We start from the raw sequence: 22,258 nt of genomic DNA on the forward strand, positions 1-22,258 counted from the left end.
TGCACATCACCTAATATGCTTAATTGGTAATAGGCTTTCGAGCCTATACAGCTTGGAGTAAGACAACATGTATGAAGAGGATGATGTGGACAAAATACTCATTTGCCTAATAATTCTGCACTCCCTGTATTTGAGATTAGGGTACACACCAGCAACCTGTTGCTAATTTAGAATCACCAGTTAACCCTACATGCATGTCTTTGTGATGAAAACCAGAATACCTGGGGAGAACGTGCATCACACAGAAAACCACAAACTGACCTGAAGGTTCAACCCCAGAATCTTCCTGCCATGAGATAACAGTGTTTAGCTCCATACCACCATGCTAACCAGGAAACTAACTTTTCTTTTCATGTCAGACATAACGGTGACCACTGACCGAGTCATTCAGGGAAGTGAAGGCAGTTTTTCTGTGGAAGGCAGTTACAAGAATCTCCTTTTTTTTTTTTTAAAGCTTTCTCAACAAACACTGCCACACAGCTGAAACAAACGCTGCATGACTTTTGAAAGGAAGCTGATAGCAATGACTCAGTGCTATGTTATGCATTCCAACATGTGCTTTTTCACAGTTTGTACTTTTTGTGATCATCCCAGTTCAGGACTTTGACATATCTTTTACCTAATATGTATTTAGTCTCGAATATGTTGCAAGTGAGATGCCTTTGAACACATACAACAGTGCGTAGCCATTTTCTGCTTCGGGCAAAACCTTTGTCATAGCAAAACTGGCACAAACAAAATCTTGGTTTTAAGACAACAATTATGTCATTTTAATTTGGTAGCTGCAGCCATAATTAGTGAGTAGGTGCATGTTTACAACCATGGAAAGGCATAATGACAACTTAGAGCTATATCTGAAATCAGCAGAGGTAGGTGGCTGAAGGCCTGCGCCCTGGATGTTTATTTTTTGATAACAGTCTCTTGAGACAAACACAAGATTTGCTCAGACAGTTAAGCAACAGCATTTGATGGTCTTTCTTAAACACATTCACTGAAACCAATCTCCTGATCTTTTGACCTTAGTTTGACTCCCAAACAGACTGCATATTGACTCTATGATTGAATTGTGTATGACTGAAACATCACAGCTGAGAAAAACAGACCATGGTGTCAGGATGCAACTTTTTGAAATTCTGCTATGGTTTTTTTGTTTTGTTTTGTTTTGGTCAAACAAAAAAGTGAATTCACATTTTTATACCCAAATTTGAGCCGAAACACCGGACTTCTCCATTTTGGTAATTACCAGTACTGTTAATTTAGGGCAGCAATGGCATAAACTTGACTTTGGGTGGTTGTCTAGTAAAGCAGAGCACAATTTGTGTCTTTTAAACAAATGCCTGGTTTGGTTCTGCTGGAGGGTTCTTCCACTTAAAAGGAAATTTTTCCTTCCCACTGTCACCAAATCCCTAGCTCATAAGGGGTCATATGATTGTTGGGGTTTTCTCTGTAGTATTATTGTAGGGTCTAACTTACAATATAAAGCACCTTGAGGCGACTGCCGTTGTGATTTGGAGCTGTATAAATAAAATTTAATTGAAAAAAATTTAATTGAACAATTTGCAATGTTGCTATTCTGTAATAACACATATATTAAATTAAATACTCAGTCTTGACTTTATATTCCTAATGTACTGTCTTCGTTTAACTACAATGCATTTAAAACAAACCTTTAAAAGCAGTTTTTGACAGAGGTGCCACAGAGATATTGTGGGAGACCTTAAAACACACAAACTAAAGTAATGAAAAATGTGCTAGTCCCTCTGCAGCAGAAGGTGAAACGCTGGAAAAGCGGTGCTTTGAGCTAAATATTTACGTCAGCATGCCTACATGTCTACGTGCTCACAATAACAATCATCACTTGCTGACATTTGCTTGTTTGCGGTGTTCAAAAAGCTTAAAATTTGCTAAACACAAAGAACAACAGAGATTGGCTCGTATTTGTTTGTTTTCACACATATTGGCAGGTTTACCTGATGATGGTTCTTGATGTGACGTAGAGAGCCACATTTCATGGTGACCAAAACAAGTACTAAAAAAAACCCTTAAGCCTTAAGGTGATTGCTGTTGTGGTGTACAAATAAAACTGATTTGAATTAGTGTGAATGTGTGTGTGAATGGGTGGATGACTGGATGTGTAAAGCGCTTTGGGGTCCTTAGGGACTAGTAAAGCGCTATATCAATACAGGCCATTTACCTTTTTTTTTTTAATTTTATTTGTACACCATGACTTTGGTCATGACTGGAATTTAAATATTCCAGTCATGACCAAAATAGAAGGTTGAGTCCAGGAGCCATTGGACTGATGTTGCTACCACAGACTGAAAGACCTAAGGACTGCCATGATGCAACAGTTATATAATACTTTACCTGCAGGATGCATCAGTGTCACAACTCCAGGTGTTATTTTTTGTCAGTAGATGACAAGTGTTGAGCTAGAGCTGCAAGTGCAGGCACGTGGGCAAAGCTTGCCAAAGAGACGTTCAGTGCTTTCAGACAGATAGGTGTCCTCAGATTATGTAAAGGATCTATTTTAACCCATGTTACCATGTTGACCCAAACCTAACCAAACTGTCAAAAAAAGGCCTGAATTTAGAAGTCTTTCAGTCTTTAGGAAATCATCCAGAAAACCCATAAGACTTGTGGTGAGAAGAAAATCACTAGCACATTACTTGCATGTGGTGGTCATTTTGGTATGTGTCTGTTAGCAAACTAGCTTGCGTCCACACTGGGGTTTGCACATTGCAGTATGTGTGCATGAATGTGTGAGAAAGAGTGAGCTCAGACAGTAGCTCTTTGTTGCTGTTGCCAGGATTTTGGATCAGCCAGGCTGAAAGTGCCTACAGTGACTCTTTCTTCCTTTATTCTCTCACTAGTTCCTTGTGCCACTATACTACAGTGCACAGTGCTGGGAAATGTAAAACTATAACGTCACATCCAGTGCTGAAAAGAGAAGTCTTACATAGCTTTTAATTTCTATTTTATTTGTTCAGTGGTTACATTTTAAAAGATTCAAATCATTTGTACATTAGATATTTTACATTCTGTCATCAGTTGTGATCAACCCCAAATTAAATATCTAATTTTTGGTGTGAGTTCTTACAAAATGGAAAATTAGTGCAGAAATGTATTAAAACATGTGCCAGTGCACGTGAAAATACAGTATTTAATAGTTTATACAATTCCACAAGCTTGAAAGTCAATATTTGGGTTACCACCTTTGTTCTTCAACACAGTCTGAACTCTCTTAGGCAGCTTTCCTGTCATTTCTTTAAGTAGTCTTCAGGAATAGTTCTCCAGGCTTCTTGAAGGACATTCAAATCTCTTCTCTGGATGTTTCTGCCTTTTGTTCTGTTCTCTGTCAACATGATCCCACACTGCTTCGATAATGTTTAAGTCCAAGTTCTGGGGAGGCCAATCCATGTCTGATAGTGCTGGATTGGCCTCAGATCAGAGATGGGATGTGTTTCAGCATCAAGCTCATTATAAGCACATGAAGGAATGTGTCAAATAAACCCTTAATCTTCATCTGATGTGCTAAAGGATTTGTATTTGTGACTTTGATGAGTATGAAGTTGTGAAGAATATTAACACAAGCTTTAGGAAAACACACATGAAGGAAAAAAATCTGTCAGAATCATTAAGACAAGTATTGATTCCCTATTTACTTCTGTACCAACATGGTTCAGTTTCAACTGCCTGTTTGCAGCTTTGACAGTGACCTTAGCCATACAATAATAGCAATAACCTGAATTAGAAAAATGCATCCCTCACCCTGTCTGTCTCTTTCTCCCTCCATCTTCCTTTTTTCATTCCTTTAATTGCAGCGGGTAATCCTCAACCAGATTAAATGGATGTGCAGGGTCTATGTGCGTGCGCCTGTGTGGTCTGAATGAACGACACATAGATCTCTCAGAGATTACATGATCCCTGTCATCATCTCCCTGGGTGAAACTGACGAGAATCCAAATCCAATTTACTCTCCACTGACGTCCACTCGTACCAGGAATACGATCTGGCAGCTTGTAAAGCAGCTAAACCGAACCACTTAGGATTTTCTTCATGTCAGAGAGGATGCCATGTGCGTTGCCGTAGCCTAGTTTGATTACACTTTGATCTGTCAGCTGGCCTATTTCTAGCTGACACTGCAGCTGATTTGAATGTTTACTAATTACACAAGCATTTTGTTGTGGTGCAAACAGATTTCAGAAATTCTTTCATCTCTCTTGGCCTGCAAGGAACCAAGCTTCTGGTAAATGGTTGGGTGTAGAAACTGCTGTGGACGCCCTCTGTTTTATGCCTTATCTTCTCCATTCATACACAATTTGACCTGGTTTTTGAATTTCCTCATTCAGGTGACTGACTTAACCATTGAAGAATATGCATCCATCAGAAGTCACATCATCAACACATCCCATAACATTGCTTCCACCATGTTTGATAGATGATGTGATATGCTTCTTGATCTGGTGTTGTTCTCTGCTTTTCTATATTTTTCTCTTTCCCTCATTCTTTATCTTGGTTTCATCTGTCCAAGCATCTTTTTCCCCCTTCTGGCTCTTTTAGAGGTTTAGGGTTTTCTGTATAAGCCATTCCTAGGCTCCTTGGTCTAGCATTTGCCCCAGGTTTTACACCTTGTTTTAAACCTCTGTATCTTCATTGATGAAAATGTTTCACTTTTACAGTGATACATCTACATATTTGAGAGTCTGGTTTACACCATCCTCAATCAGTTTATTATCAGAAAATCCCCTCATTCATATAATCAACTTGATTCATTTCTTTCCATCTTGTTTTTGTCCTACTGGCTTCTTTGCCAGTCATGTTGATGTTATGTCATTCTTTGATATTGGTGACAAATGTGGTCTGACAAACTTCAACACCATCTTGGACTATATCTGGCAGCAATAATCCTTTTTGTGGTGTTCTTCTGGAGGCACTAGTTCTGCTGAGGGACTCCAACAAGAACCTGTAGGAGGTAGAGAACTGATCCAATAAATTAACTGAAAATGTCAAGTAGACCAAAGACTACCAGCTGCAGTTAGAGATGAAAGACTTACTAGAAAAAACTCTAGTTATTTATTTACTACTTACCAGGTAAACTATTCACAGAGGAGCACCTTATAAATAGTAGTGTTTAACATATGAATGGGAGCTGTGATGCATGGACAAAAATATTTAAAAAGTAAAATGTTGCCAACTAAAGTGATGGGATTAAAAAAAGATTAAGAAAACTACTTTGACTGTTTATTTGTTTTTTAACGTTCTGATAAAGACTAAAAAAATTATTAAGGTGATGGGACCAAGTACAGTCCAGTTTTGAGTACTTATTAGTTTGCTAAAATGGCAGGCTTCTAATTTAAACAAAATCATATTTAGTACAACTAATTTAGGGCAAAGGTTGTTTTTTTTTTTATAACAGTAGTCCTCTGTTTGATGACAGAAAACAAATATGCAGCATTTAGCTTCATATCCATATATTTTTTTCTGACCTCATTTGTTTTTTTTTTATATATTTGTATGAGAGGAGAAGAAGTGGAAACCAAGAGAGACAAAAAGTTGTTTTTTGTTTTTGTTCCTTTCATTCATGGCAGCCTCAACAAGAGTCTGTTTTCTCTTTTGTTGACCTTGGCACAGATATCCCAGCGTGTCCACAGAGTCTCTGACTTCTTCATCTGGAATTACTCTCTGCAAAGAAACATTTATGTCTGAGGCTATATAGCATGTTTCTGTTCCGTACTTAAATTTTCATTTTTTCTGTGAAAATTGGCCATTCTGTGTCTGTTTGATCAAAAGCAACCCAAAATTACTGCTAAAACTGAAACCTAAAAATGCACATGCTGAGCTAAATTCTAAACACCAAGAATAAATTACAGTCCTCCTTTTTCAAGCTTTAGACAAACACCTAAGATGGAAATTTTGAGTATGTGTGTGAAGTCTCTTTTAGGAGTTATTAAGTCCTACTGGGAGTATGTCAGGCTGTCTTAACATTAAGAAGTTTTCTCTTAAATGCTGGCAAAGTAAAACTAATATTTAAATTCAACTTACTTTTACTCAATACTTTTCATTTTGACTCGGTGTACCACCCCAGTGGATTTTAATTCAAGCAATCACAATGTTAATAAAGTGCAGACTTTCAGCTTTAATTCAAAATATCTAACTTGCATTAACTGTTTATGAATTACAGACATGGTTTCTTTACTAGTCAACTGGCTAATAAGAAGTTTCATGACCAGGTGAGACTTATTGCCTATTCCAGAACCAGTTATACAGATGGTAAATGGCCTGCATTTGTATAGCGCTTTACTCAGTCCCTAAGGACCCCAAAGCGCTTTACACTACATTCAGTCATTCACCTATGCACACACACATTCACACACTGGTGATGGCAAGCTACATTGTAGCCACAGCTGCCCTGGGGCGCACTGACAGAGGCGAGGCTGCCGGACACTGGCGCCACCGGGCCCTCTGACCACCACCAGTAGGCAAACTTGGGGTTAGTATCTTGCCCAAGGATATTTGGCATGCAGCCAGGAGGTAGCCTGGGATCGAACCACCGACCTTCTGATTAGTGGCTACAGATAAAAGAGTTGGAGTTGATTCCAAGCGTTGAAATTGCATTTGGTAGCTCTTCACTCCAAAGTGATGTAAGCGGAAGTGAAAGTGGCCAAATTCAACCTTCTGCAACATCAAAAGGCCTTAAAGACCACAGAAGAAGTCTAGGAAGTGGATGATCACAGAAGTATTTCCATGGTGAAGAAAAACAACTTCACAACATCTGACAAAGTATCACTGTCAGGGTCTACAGGTTTGTCAAGGTTTACAACAAGGTGCACAGCGCTGATAAATGATATGACATGCAATCTATACTTTCTGCAAATCGATGATGACCCAAATCATACTGCAAAAGCAACCCAATGTTTTCTGAGGGCAAAGAAAGGGGATATTGTTCAATGGGCAACTCAGTCACCTGATCTGAACTCAACACAGCTGCTTTTCAGTTCCTTTAAACAAAACTAAATGCAGCAAGACCGGCAAACAAGCAGCAACTGTGGGTGACTGTACAGCATCTCAAGAGAGGAACCATGATGTTTGTTGGCAGCAAGGGAATAAAAACAATTCTTATATTTATGAAAATAGTTTGTGAAATTACTTTTAGGGCTCTGAAATAGTTTGGTTAAAACCCTTGAATTAAAGCTGAAAGCCTGCACTTTAGTCGCATGTTGATTGTGTTATTTGCAGTCCACCTTGATGTCATGTACAGAGACAAAATCATAAAAACTGTGTTATTACAACCTAACCTAAACCTAACAACATTATTCACCTGGCTGTCCCAATACAGTGTTCCCACCCTACCTTCTGGGAACCATTGGTATAATGTACTGAAATCTGTAATCCAGCTGGGCTTTTTAGTATCTTTACTTGTCTTTGAAGTTCATGTTAAAAGCTCATTACAATTTTATAATATTGTTATAAAGGTACAGCCAGTTCTTATCTCTGGGGTGTCAGTTATTTCTGTTTGGTCAAGACTCCTTTAGGTGCAATGTGTGCTTTGGTGGCGGTGCTCTGAAGTACTGAGTTATGGCATGAGTGAGACTCGGCTGTCACTTCCAGCTCATTTCTTCAGCAAGAAATAATTTAGCTTTTCTCACATTCAGTGTAAAGTTCTTATTTTTCAATGGTATTGGTAGCAGCTTGATTGGGTCTTGGTGATGTATATTGTGGTTGCTCTGTTTAGGCCTGAATGTTTTTATGATAGTATTTGTGTCATTTCCACAGTGTGTCTTTTTTTCCTGTCTCCCTCAACAGGCCGTGGCAGATGGCTGCCTGTCCCTGACCCAGAGGTTTCTTCCTGTTAAAAGGGAGTTTTTCCTTCCCACTTTTGCGTGCTTGCTCATTGGTGTTGTGTGATTGTTCATGTTTTCTATCTATTTTCTTTATTATATCTCTTTTATTATTTTACAGTCTTTACCTTAAAAAATAAAAGTCGGTGCAATAGCATCAGCAAACTCTTAATTATCTTACCTAAAACAATCTGATGCATTTAATTTCATTTTAAATCGTTTTTCACCTGGTCATCCATGTCACATCCTCTTTGTACTGCCCCACAGCTTGGGAACGACGGTTGGGAAAGACAAAGCATTGCCGATAATACTGATGCTATCACTTTTTTTTCCCTTGGGAATTGAAGGCATTACTAGTCAGTGTTTTCATATTTGGGTACACTGCAGGGAGACGTTTCTGCACACATTACATGTTTTAACAGCCTTAAGCTCAGAGAAAATCTGTCATGTCATTATTATTTTTGCCCTGAAAAACATAACCAGGTAAGGAAAGATATTTGCCAATCAAAATTTGCATTATAAAAAAATCATTAAAAAAATGTAAATATTTTTTAAAAAATTAATAAAAAACTATATTTATTTTAAAATAACTGAAAGTAATAATTCTGATTCAAAAAATATTTAAAAGTCTAAATAATCTTTCAAAATAATACTTAATATAAGACCATGATACTCTAAGGACGATCTAAAAAAATTGACTAACTCAAGCAATCAAAAACTGCATTTTGTTGGGTATCCACATGAGTAACCATATATTCACACGTTAAAATCCCTGACTGTGCAGAAGAAACATTACTACATATAAATAAATAAAATTAATATACAGCTTTTCTTTGGTCTAAAATAAGCATGTCAACATTAGCTTTTAACAGCGTTGTCGGACCTATGATCCAAAATTTTTCAGTTGTCAACTGCGTTTTTCACAAACTTGTGATTGCTCACGTTGGTTATGTCCATATTTTATATACAGTTGGTGGTCTGCCCCCATCTTAATCATCATGAGATAATACAGATTCCCACAGAGTTTAAGTATCTCATGAATTTTGCTATGGCTTTGCTAGGTTAAAGGCCTTAACCTTTGATGCATAGAGAGTTAATTTGACTGCGAGCATGTTGTAGATGAACAAATATACATGATGATATGTGCTGTTACAGCACGAGGATTTACTGTCTCAGTGGGGTGGGAAACATGCTGTTCTTATCCCGTGGCTGTAATTTGGTTCAACTGTGGTTGCATTTTACATGTCTGTGCCTTTTTTCTCATCACTCCTCAAGTGAATGTTTTATATCAAATTAAAAATAAACTGCACAAAGTCACATTTATTTAATGGATATTTTTGATTCCAAGTATCTGTAGGCTTTGTGCTGTCTTGTACAAGACCTTGGGCGGGGGGAAGGGGTCCTGAAGAAACCTTGAAGAAGCCTACAATAGGAATAAGATGTAGCAAACAAGTCACACATTTTGGCTGTAATCATATGATAGCTTCTCAAGTAAAGAACAGATGTATGTATATTTGTCAGGCATCTCCGGAGGAGTAGAAATGACAGCAAGGCAAATGTTCTCACATGTCAACATGGGTTTGACTGTCACCCTCGCTGCAGGAGTGGCTATGAGGAGGACAAAGCACTAAAATCAAAATCTTAAGAATCACTGGTCTGTACGTGTACTGCACTTGAGTGTCCTTTTGCCATGATAAGTTATTCTGAAATTAAGTTTTATAGTCCTTGCAGGTGGCAGCACGGTGGCATGGTGGTTAGCACTGTTGCCGCACAGCAAGAAGGTCCTGAGTTCAATTCCAACATCAGGCCGGGGTCTTTCTGTGTGGAGTTTGCATGTTCTCCCCGTGTTTGCGTGGGTTCCCTCTGGTTACTCCGGCTTCCTCCCACCGTCCAAAGACATGCAGCTTGTGGGGATAGGTTAATTGGATAATCCAAATTGTCACTAGGTGCGAATGGTTGTCTGGCCCTGCGACAGACTGGCGACCTGTCCAGGGTGTACCCCGCCTCTCGCCCCATGACAGCTGGGATAGGCTCCAGCGCCCCCCGTGACCCTGAAAAGGATAAGCGAATGGATGGATAGTCCATGTAGGCAGTCAGTATGTTGGCACTACTATAGACGGCTTAATGTTAACTTTCTTGCCCCAGTCAGGACTTTATAGCGCACTCATTTACATGTTGCATATCCAGGTTTAGTCTCAGTTTAGGGAACTTTGAGACCCTTTTGCTATATTTTCAAGGGTAGATTTTAGTGTGTATTCAAGCCCAGTGTTGAATCCCTCTGACATAAGAAATTCTTTAAATGCACACTCCTGAATGCTTGCTTGATGGCAAGCATCTTTTGAAGGAAGTATTCCAACGCCATTTGAGAGATATAATCTCTCCAGTAAGTCCTGGGTCTTCCCTGGTGCTCTCCTGGGTAGACACTTCACACCTCACTAGGAGAAGTTCAGGATGGATTGCAGTCAGATCACCAAACCACCTCAGTTGGCTCTTTCGAATGTGGGGAAACAGCAGCTCTGCTCTGAGCCCCTCCTGGATTACCTCCTCACACTAGCCTAAGCCCAGTTACCCTTTGGAGGAAGCTCATTTCTGCTGATTGTGATGCTTTAAGCCAATACATCCAGGTGATGGTAGGAATCTGGAATGGCCAGTCTAAATTCTTGGCTCTCCTATTCACAAATCCTGAATAGTTACATTAATCGTTACATTGAAATGTTACATTACATAAAAATTTAGGGAAGTATTCCAGAGGCCATTGTCATTCTGAAAAATTATGCCATTGCCAATCAAATCCTTTCCAGATGGTGGTATTGCATGGCGAATGAAAGCCTGATGGTACTTTTCTGTGTTCATAATTCTTTAGCTTTATCAAGATCTCCAACATCACTGACTGAAATACAGCCCAAACCATGACAGAGCCTCCACCATTGTTCATAGACTGTAGACACTCACTGTTGAACCTGTCTCCAGTCTGAACTAAAAATGTGAAATTTGGATTCATCACTCCATCAGACATATTCCCACTGATTTTCCAGTTCTTGTGGAATGTGGCATACTTAGGCCTTTTCTCACTGGTTTCAAAATGAGGGAAAAACTCTCCAAAGACAAATTTTGAAAGACCTCCAGCAAGCAAGCCTGGCTGCTTGGAAGTAAAATATAAAGAAATGAATGGTGGCTCAACACGTTTACACAGTTCTGTACGTTGACCTGTTTCTCTACAACACTTTAAGAGGTTATATTTATGCATTTGCATGTACATTTTTGCACACACTTTTTTAAATTTCTGGACATGTGTCTTTACAGTTATGTGAATCTGCATCATGAATGCTTTATACCCATTGTACTGTATATTTTGCAAAGTTGGCTTCCGTTTTAATCACTTTTCTTAAGCATAAGTACAGCTGTTCACATTGCTGCTTTTTTTAAAATCTAGCACTTCAGTGTCTTTTAAATTGCTTGGACCCCGTGCCTCTGCTGCTGGTGTTTCCCCTAATAATATTCATGTTAACTCTCATGTAGTTGGTAGTACAGTAACGTTCTAAAGGCCATGTTTTACATTTTCAGCTCCCATGTTGTTTGTGTATGACAGAGGATTGTTTAGGGTTATACAAGAGCCTATAATGCCTTAATTGCAGAGCTAAAACCTACATTATCTCCATAAAATCTCTGAGGGAGCCACTTAGGCTCAATCATGGTTCACTGTTTTGGTTTTATTGATGCAAGAATTGCATAATTTCCGTGTGGGGGGTGAACATCCCAAAGACTCAAGCATCCACATGTACAAACTCTGCAAATGAAAGTCTAAACACTAATTTCCAATGTGTGTGCTCGTGTTTTTGGATAGAAGGTGTGATCATATGTCGTTGAGACAAAGGTATCTCTGGGTGTTGACATGACGGGCACATTTTGTTCATTAGCATCCCGATGACTTTCAGATCACTACACCACAAACCAATATCCTATCCTGGGTTTGACTGTACTGCGGTGAGCTACAGCTATTATGAGTTGATATGCAACAGTGTGTGAAAGCAGAAAAAGTCTCAAATGGTTTTTGGCTTTAGTTAATGTAAGGGAGTAGCAGGCAGCAAACCAAGGCATTCAGCATTTTATGTTAAACACGGTGGTTTAGCATAGTAAAAGGCATTGTAGAGCAGCCCTTTCTTAAAGTAATGCAACCTTGAAATGAATTGGACGATCTTTTTTTTTTTTCATAAGGGAAGTTCAGAAAGCTTCAGGCTCACTGGATTACTTCCATTGCAATCCAAATTGTATCTGTGCTATGTGCACCAGTTTACTTCTCCTTTCACCTGCACCCTCACAAGATAAAAGTCCATTTTAAGCATCAAGTCCCTACTTTCAGCCATTGTTAATGAAGATTTGAGGAAATAAGTCACCTTCATAGCTGGATTCACTCCAGTGTTTCTCAACCTCAAGCGGGTGGAGACATCATAAACACATAAACGCTTCAGGTAAAATTAATGAGCAAGAAAATGTAAATTGTTTTCATAATGGCAGAATGAGGGGTGAAAGTCAAGTGGAAGACAGGAGGCAGTTTGTGCAACACATAGGGTTTGAGTGATCTTTAACCCCACATGGTCCTGCCCTGCCCAGCCACGGCTCCACCAGGTCAGGTATAAAGGTGTGCCAAACTGATGCCACCCATCGTCCCTGCTCTGGAGAGGGTGGAAGACAAGGGAGTGAAAGAGACAGTGCAGGTGTGAGAGAGAGAAGTGGAGGAGGGAAGTTTGACTTGTAAGGCAGGAAGATTGACTGCTGTTAGACTTGAAATACAATCATGGGATTTGGAGTAAGTACTGAAATTTTGTCACTGATTTTGGCCTTTAAACTTACCTTAAGATTAGGTTCTGCATTTCTTTTCAGGTTTGAGCTCAGTCTAAATTTTGGTTATTTTGATAAAGAAATAGAATTTCTTTTGAGATAAAACAAAAATACTTCTTGTCTTTTCCAAATCATGAGGTTATTCTTGGGGCTAGGTTTGGAGTCACCATCAGAGATAACCTAGATCTCACAGGGCTCAATTTATCGTTTCGTGTTAATGTCAGTTCTCCTTTTTCTAACTTAAATTTATTTTTACAGCTTTGGCAGCATTATAAACCCAAGATTATCTGGATCAAGATTAAAGAATTTCGCTCTTCTAACAGTTATTAACACCGGTGTCAGAGCATGTTTGAACAGGACAGCTGACCTGACTTTCTGCTCTTATTTTTGCACAACAGAAGAGGAAGCTTCAAGGCAATTTCCCCCACATATGTTCAGTTTTATTAATGCCACATTTTGTGCCACTTTCTTCTCTCCAGAAAGGAAAGGATAACTACAAGCTGGCAGCAACGTCAGAAAATGGAGGACAGAAAAGCAAGAAGGCTAGAAAGAAGAAGGACATGGATGAGCTGAAGAAAGAAGTGGACCTGGTGAGTACTCAGCTCACGTGCAGCCGCTCTGTGATCATCTGTAACTTGACTGGCTTGATGTCATGTAAGAAAAGTGAGAATTTTAAGCATACAAAACTACTGATAAATAGTTTGACTGTGTCACAGAAAGAAAAAGGCATTGAATAAACGTTCGTGAACTTTAATGACAGTCACTCGATTGCTGCCAGTGGCCACAGCAATGATGCAGTCACGGCTGAGGCAAACCTCTGCTTTGGCCTCATTGCTGGTCTCATGAGATGTAGGTGTCTGAGCCATATTTCATGAAGATTGCTGCTTACATTGCTGGACGTACACTCCCATGTTATTAAGATGCTGTCAGCTATAATTACCTTCTAAGTCATGTTTATCTAGATTGGTTTTTAATGCTGAGTGAGTGAGAGGCTCTGTTGTTGTTGTATTCTGTGGTTCCTTAGATCACATCAACTCATCCTTCATGCGCAAACAGCAATTTTCTGCTGCTACATTCACATAATAAAACACATGTAATAAAATGCATGCCTGCCTGTGGGATTTTGGCTTGTTTTACTCAATGTTTCTCAATCTCTTTGTTTTTCCTCTCCTACTCTCAATAGGATGATCACAGGTTAACCTTGGAAGAACTTATCAGGAAATATGGAACTGACCTAACCAGGGTGAGCACTTCAGACGGGCTTGTGGGTGTCTAGTTTTTTAGAAGTGTGTTTTTTTAGAAGATAATCCCACAGGTCAAGGAGGATTTCATAGTCCAACATGAGGTTATAAGTAGAGGTGACACAAAAACACTATTTAATGTCCGATACCAATACTGATATCATAAATTTGGATATCTGCAGAAACCGATATGAATCCTATACAGTCTATTTTATAATCAATAAAACTGTTTTTTTAAGTTCATGCTAACTTTAAAAACTGTAAAAAACAAAACACTAAAGCTATTCTATTACACCCAAAATATTTTGCAGTTCAGCAATACTAATCTTTTTATTTAAACTTTTAGCAGAACTTTAAATGTAAGTATTTAAAGTAATATTCAAAAATTAATTTAAAATGCAATTTTATGCAGATTTCAAAAATTCTTTGGTTCTGAAAAAAAGAATGGACCCTTTTATACTTAAAGCTTAACATAAATAGACATCCAGAGTGGAAAGCAGTGCAAATGAATGCAAACACGGCTTCTCACGACACTCATATCCCAAACACTATCCCACATTCTGGATTTGAAGCTCACAAACACTTCTAATAACGACTAAATACTGAAATTTTGGAGATGTTAGCTCCTTATACAGTGAAGTTATAGTGGGATACAAATAATATCAGGCTGATCCTGCCACAATATGTTCCCCCCCTGCCTAAATCATGGACCAAGAGTATCCCACATTCTTCATTTTTAGTTCACAAATGCTTATAATGACTAACTAGTCCTAAAACTTTGAAGGTTTTAGCTCTTTATACAGTAAAGTTACATCTATTTATCAGATAAAATGTCCTTTATTTGTTAAAATAATCCCATCCGATACCACATGAGAACAATAAATATATATGTTTCTGTTGTAACCCTCAAAGTGAATGGTACTGTTACAACACTCATTTTTCACTTTTTCACAAAACTAAAACATCACTACTTCCACGTCTAATTGTCTGTAATGGAGGCAGAAAAAACTGGATCGGCACTCCGTGCCCAGCGAATGCTCGCAACGCAAGAGGTACGAATTTTGTCAGGGATACCTACCTTGGTACACCTGGTTTGGCAGCACATAGCGAGGCTCCAAAATGCTTTTAGTGTGAACTCCAGACCCCTGACAGGTCTCGCACACAACAGTCACTCTATCATGTGACGCATACTGCTCCGATGTGCTATTTCACTACGTGGGTTACGCCATGTTGCAAGTTTTGTGAGATGTTTTTGTGATATTTAATGGATCGGATTACTTTTTTTTTTCTCCCCGATATCCAGTAATTTAGATCAGGATCAGACTGATACAGATACTGTATATCGGATCAATCCTTCCCTAGTTATAAGCACATGACTCAGGACAGGCAACAGTTTAGTTTACTTTGTCAAATGGACTGGTACTTATATAGCAGTGTTTCCCAACCTTCTGGAGCCACGGTACATATATCACATTAGAAAAATCACACAGCACACCACCAAGCAAAAATGTCACAAAAAGCATATTGATCATTTTTCCCCGCACACCAGGTATAGCGGAATTGGCTCAGTTTGTCCCCAGTATAGTTTGCTTTCTTATAACCACTACTCATGCTAGGGGCGTCGTCTGGGTTGGAATTTTCTCCAAGACCCAGGTCAGATTGAGTACTTTTCTGTTGCTATTACGCATTGCATTCTTTCACTCAGAGCATGACTATTATGTAATTTCTTCTTCTTCTTCTTCTTCTGTTTTACTGGCAGTTGACAACCCATTCAATTAGAGCAGGTAGTTGTACTGCCCTCTAGTGGAAGAGAATGTAATTGCTCTGCCCATTACTCACGCCGGACGCTTAGAGTACTAATCAGGTGGAACCAGGTAATATTCCACGACACACCTGATCATTGGTTGGGAAACACTGTTATCGAGCACCTTTCTACTTAATATGGGCATTCAAACTGCTTTCACCCAGTCACACACATATTAATACAGTGCTTCTATCTTTACTAAGCACTTTTATCTAACATGTCAACATGTTCGCACTCTGATAGGTACATCGGGGGTAAACTTGGGATTCTGTAACTTGCCCAACGACACTTTGACACATGGACAGAAGGAGCCCGAGATTGAGTCATGGGCTATGTGGCACTTAGCTATTTGTTTCTTTAGCCTACTTGTAATTAGCTTCCTGCCTTCATTCATTCCAATAAAAGCTGGTAGAGGATTATTGTCTCTGTAAAGTAACATCCATCCATTCTTTTCTGTTTAACCAGTCGTCAGGAGACTGGAGCCTATCCCAGGCTTTGCTTCTTGACTCTTTTTAATGCCACATGTGGCACAAACAAAATACATTGTCTTTATAGTCCCAGATTACTTGTGGAAATGAAGAAGATTTTTTTTTTTTAAACAACTCAAGTGAAGTTACAGGCAGTTACATTAACAGGTTAGACAGATGGTGAACTGGACCTTTAAAGTGTCAATACATACCACACTACAAAAGGCAGACTTGGATACTATTCAATAGTAGCTCCATGTGATCTTCATCAAGCTACAGATAAACACACAGAATGCACTTTCACACACCAATACGGACCCACCTAATGATTGCTTGAGGCTGATTATCTCCTGGAATCTGACCTGTCTGAACAGTTTCACTCATATAGGGAAACGGGCTTTATTGACTCTGCCAACAAAGAAAATAGTAGTAAAAAAAATCCCCGTATTTCTTCAGAGGATTTCATAGAAACAGACACAACCTGATCACTTGGTAGTCTTCGCGCCCACTGTTAATTACAAGACTTGATTTCCCATAAACATGGATTTCTCTTGTTGTCTGTTCTTAAGGAGAGGAAGCTGTAATTTTAAGATTACTGAGGTATTTCGGCTTGTGGTTGTTTTTTCTTCTTGGTTTTCCATTAGGCCTTAATTCACCATTTCTTTGTATTTAAATGCTGTACGTATTAAACTGAAATGTTCTTCTTCTTCATTATGTTTGTCCTTAAGTCAGCAAAGATTAAAAACTTTTTAGGAACAAGGGAAAAACTGGAATCACACATTTTCATATCAGGTTTTACACAGCTTAACCTTTCCTCTTACCTTTATCGTTCTTTTTAGGGTCTCTCCTCCTCCAGAGCAACAGAGATCCTGGCCCGAGATGGCCCCAACGCCCTCACACCTCCTCCTACGACACCTGAATGGGTCAAGTTCTGCAAACAGGTAAGAGTCAAACATCCTCCCCTTGCAAACCGGACCTGTGGTGGAATATCCAAATAGTAGAAATGCAAATTAAGTCTGTGTCACTGTAAACCAGTACAACCAGCAAAGCCTGATTGTTATTTCCTCTTGTTTCCAGCTGTTTGGTGGTTTCTCCATGCTGCTGTGGATTGGTGCCATCCTCTGCTTCTTGGCTTATGGTATCCAGGCTGCCTCAGAAGATGAACCTGCAAATGATAACGTAAAAATAACGTCTTCAACTAGATTGTTGTATGTTAAACAGTGTTGATAAGGTCACTTTTAAAAATGTATTCCACTACAGATTACAGAATACATGCCCCAAAATGTATTTTGTAACATATTCCGTTACGTTACTCAGTGAGAATAACGTATTCTGAATAGTTTGGATTACTTAATATATTATCATGCTTTTTACAACTACATGTATGTACTATTGCTCTGTGATTTATGACTATTACTTGGTTACCCGCCATACCAATACCAATATCAACTAGATTTTTGAATCTTAACATAAAATGAGTAACAGTAGGGTGGACATTATGTAAGGCTTCACTTTTTGCAGCGGTCTTGTATTGAAAACTATTCCGTGCTTATATAAAACAGGTCCGCGGCTCCAAATCGTAGTAAAGGGACCTCTGGCTAATACATTGGGCTCTGTGACTGGCTCATAGCCAAAAATTAGCTTTACTTTGTTGTTCCGGTCAGCTTTGCTAGCGAGAGAGAGAGAGAGGCGTTGAAAGGCTGCTCCAACGGAACTTATTGTTTTGGAGGAAAACACGAACACGGTGTACAGTCAAGTCTTAATAGAAAATTTACAACTGGGCTAGTCAGGTACTCTTTTTTTGCTGCAGTGGTTATTATTATAGTTACATGCTTCCAACTCCCGTTTCTGGTCGGTGACAACTCGTACTTTTCCACTCTTCTTTTTCTCCCTCCTTGCGCTCACAGACACATAACAGGTATGGCAGTCCATTCTCCCTGCAGCACAGACTACACTGCTCATGAGGCTACATTCTTTAGGGCTATGTCTGTAACACTGCCTGTTGCCTTCATATTAAATAATTTTTTTAATAATTTAAAAAATATTTCTTTATGCTATTATGTGGGCCGCAAGTAGGGGTGACATGGGCTGCAAGATTGAGACACAGGCATTAGAGCCTCTTAATGCATGTTTTGTTTGGGTTTCCACCGGCGTGGAATTACCAAAAATAAAGAGGGCATAGACTAGCATATGAAACAGAAAAAGACCACCGTGTAATCCATTTATGTTAACAAAGTAACTGTATTCTGAATACCACTTTTTTTAACTGTAACTATAACGGAATACAGTTACTCATATTTTGTATTGTAAATACGTAATGCCGGTTCATGTATTCCGTTACTCCCCAACTCTGATGTTAAATAAATAATGTATAACACAAAAGATGACCTAACTGCGCCTTCTCTGTTAATGTAGTTGTACCTAGGTATTGTGCTTTCTGCTGTCGTCATCATCACCGGTTGCTTCTCCTACTACCAAGAGGCCAAGAGCTCCAAGATCATGGAGTCCTTCAAGAACTTGGTCCCACAGGTGAGACACAAAAAGAAAAGCTAATGTAACAGTTCATTTATACACACTGTTTTTGTATCATTTTGCTTGGTAGCCTCCCGGCGGTAACACCCAACAGTACTAGTTGCACAACTCTAAGGAGTAGCGTTTCTTCATCAGTATTACAACAATGATGATGCATTTTTACCATCACTCATCTGACTTTTTGTTGATGGGAAAAGAAAGAAAATACATATTCATGTGTCTTTTGACATATCTAGGTATGCTTGATGTGTTCCCTAAAATTTCCTAAAATATCTTTGATTTTTATAGCAAGCCCTGGTTATCCGTGATGGCGAGAAGAAGAGCATCAATGCTGAGGATGTAGTGCTCGGAGATTTAGTGGAGGTGAAAGGAGGAGATCGAATTCCTGCTGATCTCAGAGTTGTCTCTGCTCACGGCTGCAAGGTTCTTTAACTCAAATACTTGTGTTAATTACACCATACATTTTTCTAGAGTGGGGGTTTGACAGCTATGGTTTTATTTATATAAATCTTATTTTATGTGTTATAGTTTTTGAGTAATTTTTCATTCTTGAAGTGGCAAAATCAACCTCAGTCCTCCACCCTTGTGCATCACCTGATCATCACCACTGGTCAGCAATCACAGCTTATTGCTGACCCTGTTAACATGTTTGTTTCTTTTTTTTTCATTCCTCAGGTGGACAACTCCTCCCTGACTGGTGAATCAGAGCCTCAGACTCGATCTCCAGAATTCTCCCATGAAAACCCACTGGAAACCAGGAACATTACTTTCTTCTCCACCAACTGTGTTGAAGGTACAGACACAAAAATTGATTTACTGTCTAAAGAGAAAACATAAGCTTAATGATCTCAAGTAAAAGCTGATAGGTTTGTAGCTTGAACCTATTCGCTGGAACGTTGAAGACAATATAATTACACAGCAAGCAAGACACGAAGTTCTTCTTGTTACTCATGCATGAGGGAGACCTGCCTGGAGCCAAGTGTCGTCCCACCACTTGACCTCCATCAGACTCTCAGCCAGGTTCCCCATAGCACTCCTTTTACTGTGGTTACATGAATATGCATAGGGTCATTAACATATAACATCTTACATAGGTATACATGTGAACAAATGAAGCGCCTTGAAGCGACTTTTGTTGTGATTTGGCGCTATATAAATAAAATTGAATTGAATTGAATTGAACAAAGAATACTGTGTGTGTGTGTGTGTGTAACAAAAGGCACTTAGCCTAAAACAGATACAGCCACGTTTATCCTACCATAAAACAATAAAACAAGGTACGACCTCTCTCATGCTCCTAGGATGTAGGTGTGTATTCCAGTGTGGAATTCACACCAAGCCTTTGTAGCCTGTTAAAGATCACACATCCTATCACTACACAATTGATTATACACCTCTAAGCATATATGGTTAAATATTTCTAAGCATAAATGACAATCAACAATACAAAACCTAACAAAAGCCAAATGAAAAGTCAGTGGAATCAGTCTGTCTTCTCTTTTCAGGCACAGCCAGAGGAATCGTCATCAACACTGGTGATAATACCGTCATGGGCCGCATCGCCACCCTGGCTTCCAGTCTAGAGGGCGGAAAAACTCCCATTGCCATTGAGATCGAGCATTTCATCCACATCATCACTGGAGTGGCCGTGTTCTTGGGAGTAACTTTCTTCATCCTTTCTCTCATCCTTGGATATAACTGGCTGGAGGCTGTCATCTTCCTTATTGGTATCATCGTCGCCAACGTGCCAGAAGGTCTTTTGGCTACTGTCACTGTGAGTTTTGGTGTCTAATGGCATTCCTTTTAAATACCTTATATTTATTGATACAAAAAGACTGTGGTTCTTAAAACCTAAATTGTCTGTAGGTGTGTCTGACTCTGACTGCTAAGCGTATGGCCAAGAAGAACTGCCTGGTGAAGAACTTGGAAGCTGTCGAGACTCTGGGCTCCACCTCCACCATCTGTTCTGACAAGACCGGCACCCTGACCCAGAACAGAATGACCGTGGCTCACATGTGGTTTGACAACCAGATCCATGAGGCCGACACCACTGAGAACCAGAGCGGTACCTCTTTTGACAGGAGCTCTGCCACCTGGGCTAATCTGTCCAGAATCGCCGGACTCTGCAACCGTGCCGTTTTCCTGGCTGACCAGAGCAACGTTCCCATTCTGAAGGTGAGAAATTTTCATCTGTAAAACTGCTCTAGTTCATCCATCGTGAACATCAACAAAGACTCCAAATAATTTCCCATCCAAATAATGCATCTGAAGAAACAAATCAGAAACATTTGTTTTCCATGTAACAAGTTCTCATACCCTTGGTTGTACACAAAGACAATGCTTATTACCCCTCTTTCCTGAGTTTGATAGTATACCCAATGAATACTGGGAATCAGTGACTATGTGGGAAGTCCTGAAGTATTATCGTTTGGCTTGAAACTTTTGGGATTCAACCAGATACAAATGCAGCCAAAAAGCACTACAAATCTTTATGAAACCACTCAAGATAATTAAAGTCTGTTTTAAATATACAGATGTATAATAGTCTTCGTCTCAGTCATGGTCTCCATAATCATCTATCCAATTTAGTAAATTACATCCACAACCATGTGATTGCCATATTTTTGATGTAATTCAGCAACAGATTACCTAAATACAGTTGTGTACACATCAATTCTCATTTTCAATATGTTGTTATAAAGAAGGGATGGGATGTGATGATAAACCTATTTTACTAACCCTGTTTTTTGCTTAAATCCACAGAGACATGTGGCTGGTGATGCCTCAGAAGCTGCCTTGCTAAAGTGTATTGAGCTGTGCTGTGGATCTGTTAATGAAATGAGAGAAAAATACTCCAAAATTGCTGAGATCCCCTTCAATTCCACAAACAAATACCAGGTATACCATCCACACAGTGTGATAAAGCCCTTAAATGTTTAAATCAAAAAAAGCACATCTATAGACAAAACACATACTATAAAGTTGCAGAAAGCCTTGTTTCAAAGTCTTAACTTTAGAATTAAGGCAATCCCAATCTTGATTTCCTTAAACTTGATTTGATCTGGGGGGATGCTGCACACTAATATAGTGCTAAGCTGTCAGTCTCAGGCTAGTTACCCTTTGCACTTCATTATCTATTTCACTATAAATGAGGGCTTGATTTACAAAAGAAATATCACATTGAATTAAATAACACTTAAACTAGAGATTTGGATGATAAACTATTGAGTATTTACTAGGGCTGTCAGTGTTAATCACATTAAAATGACGTTAATGCCAAAACCACATTAACGCGGCTTATCTCCATTAACGGGTTAATGTGGATCACCCTTTGTGTGGGGCTGGATGGCGTCAACGCGTTAGTGTGGGTAGCTCCATTAACGTGTTAGCGCCACGTTAATGCAGTTTTGCCGTTAACGTCATTGCAAAGTGATTAATGCTGACAGCCCTAGTATTTACTGAAGTTATAAATCAGAACAAAATGACTGTAATATCCTTTTACACTTCTGCAATCATACTACTTGTTTCAACCAG

The 22,258-nt window shown here is 39.1% G+C and overlaps 1 protein-coding gene across 2 annotated transcripts in view; it reads left to right on the forward strand.

Moving 5' to 3' along the window:
• The window catches only part of LOC121811739 (sodium/potassium-transporting ATPase subunit alpha-1-like), a 63,172-nt gene that overhangs the window by 33,806 nt on the left and 7,108 nt on the right, over positions 1–22,258 (forward strand). The window contains exons 1-11 of one of the 2 annotated variants that reach the window (XM_005937312.3): positions 12,465–12,648; positions 13,160–13,270; positions 13,864–13,923; positions 17,032–17,133; positions 17,270–17,371; positions 18,608–18,721; positions 19,013–19,147; positions 19,400–19,517; positions 20,230–20,498; positions 20,591–20,899; positions 21,488–21,622. In XM_005937312.3, coding sequence (XP_005937374.1) covers positions 12,637–12,648; positions 13,160–13,270; positions 13,864–13,923; positions 17,032–17,133; positions 17,270–17,371; positions 18,608–18,721; positions 19,013–19,147; positions 19,400–19,517; positions 20,230–20,498; positions 20,591–20,899; positions 21,488–21,622 — 1,467 coding nt within the window. In that variant the 5' untranslated portion in view covers positions 12,465–12,636. Of the gene's footprint in view, positions 1–12,464; positions 12,649–13,159; positions 13,271–13,863; positions 13,924–17,031; positions 17,134–17,269; positions 17,372–18,607; positions 18,722–19,012; positions 19,148–19,399; positions 19,518–20,229; positions 20,499–20,590; positions 20,900–21,487; positions 21,623–22,258 lie in introns of those variants that run through there. The other variant, XM_014338426.2, reaches the window with a different exon arrangement.

Source organism: Haplochromis burtoni, unplaced genomic scaffold (genome assembly GCF_018398535.1).
Source record: "Haplochromis burtoni strain Fernald_Lab_line unplaced genomic scaffold, NCSU_Asbu1 Contig_67, whole genome shotgun sequence".
Lineage (NCBI taxonomy): Eukaryota > Metazoa > Chordata > Actinopteri > Cichliformes > Cichlidae > Haplochromis > Haplochromis burtoni.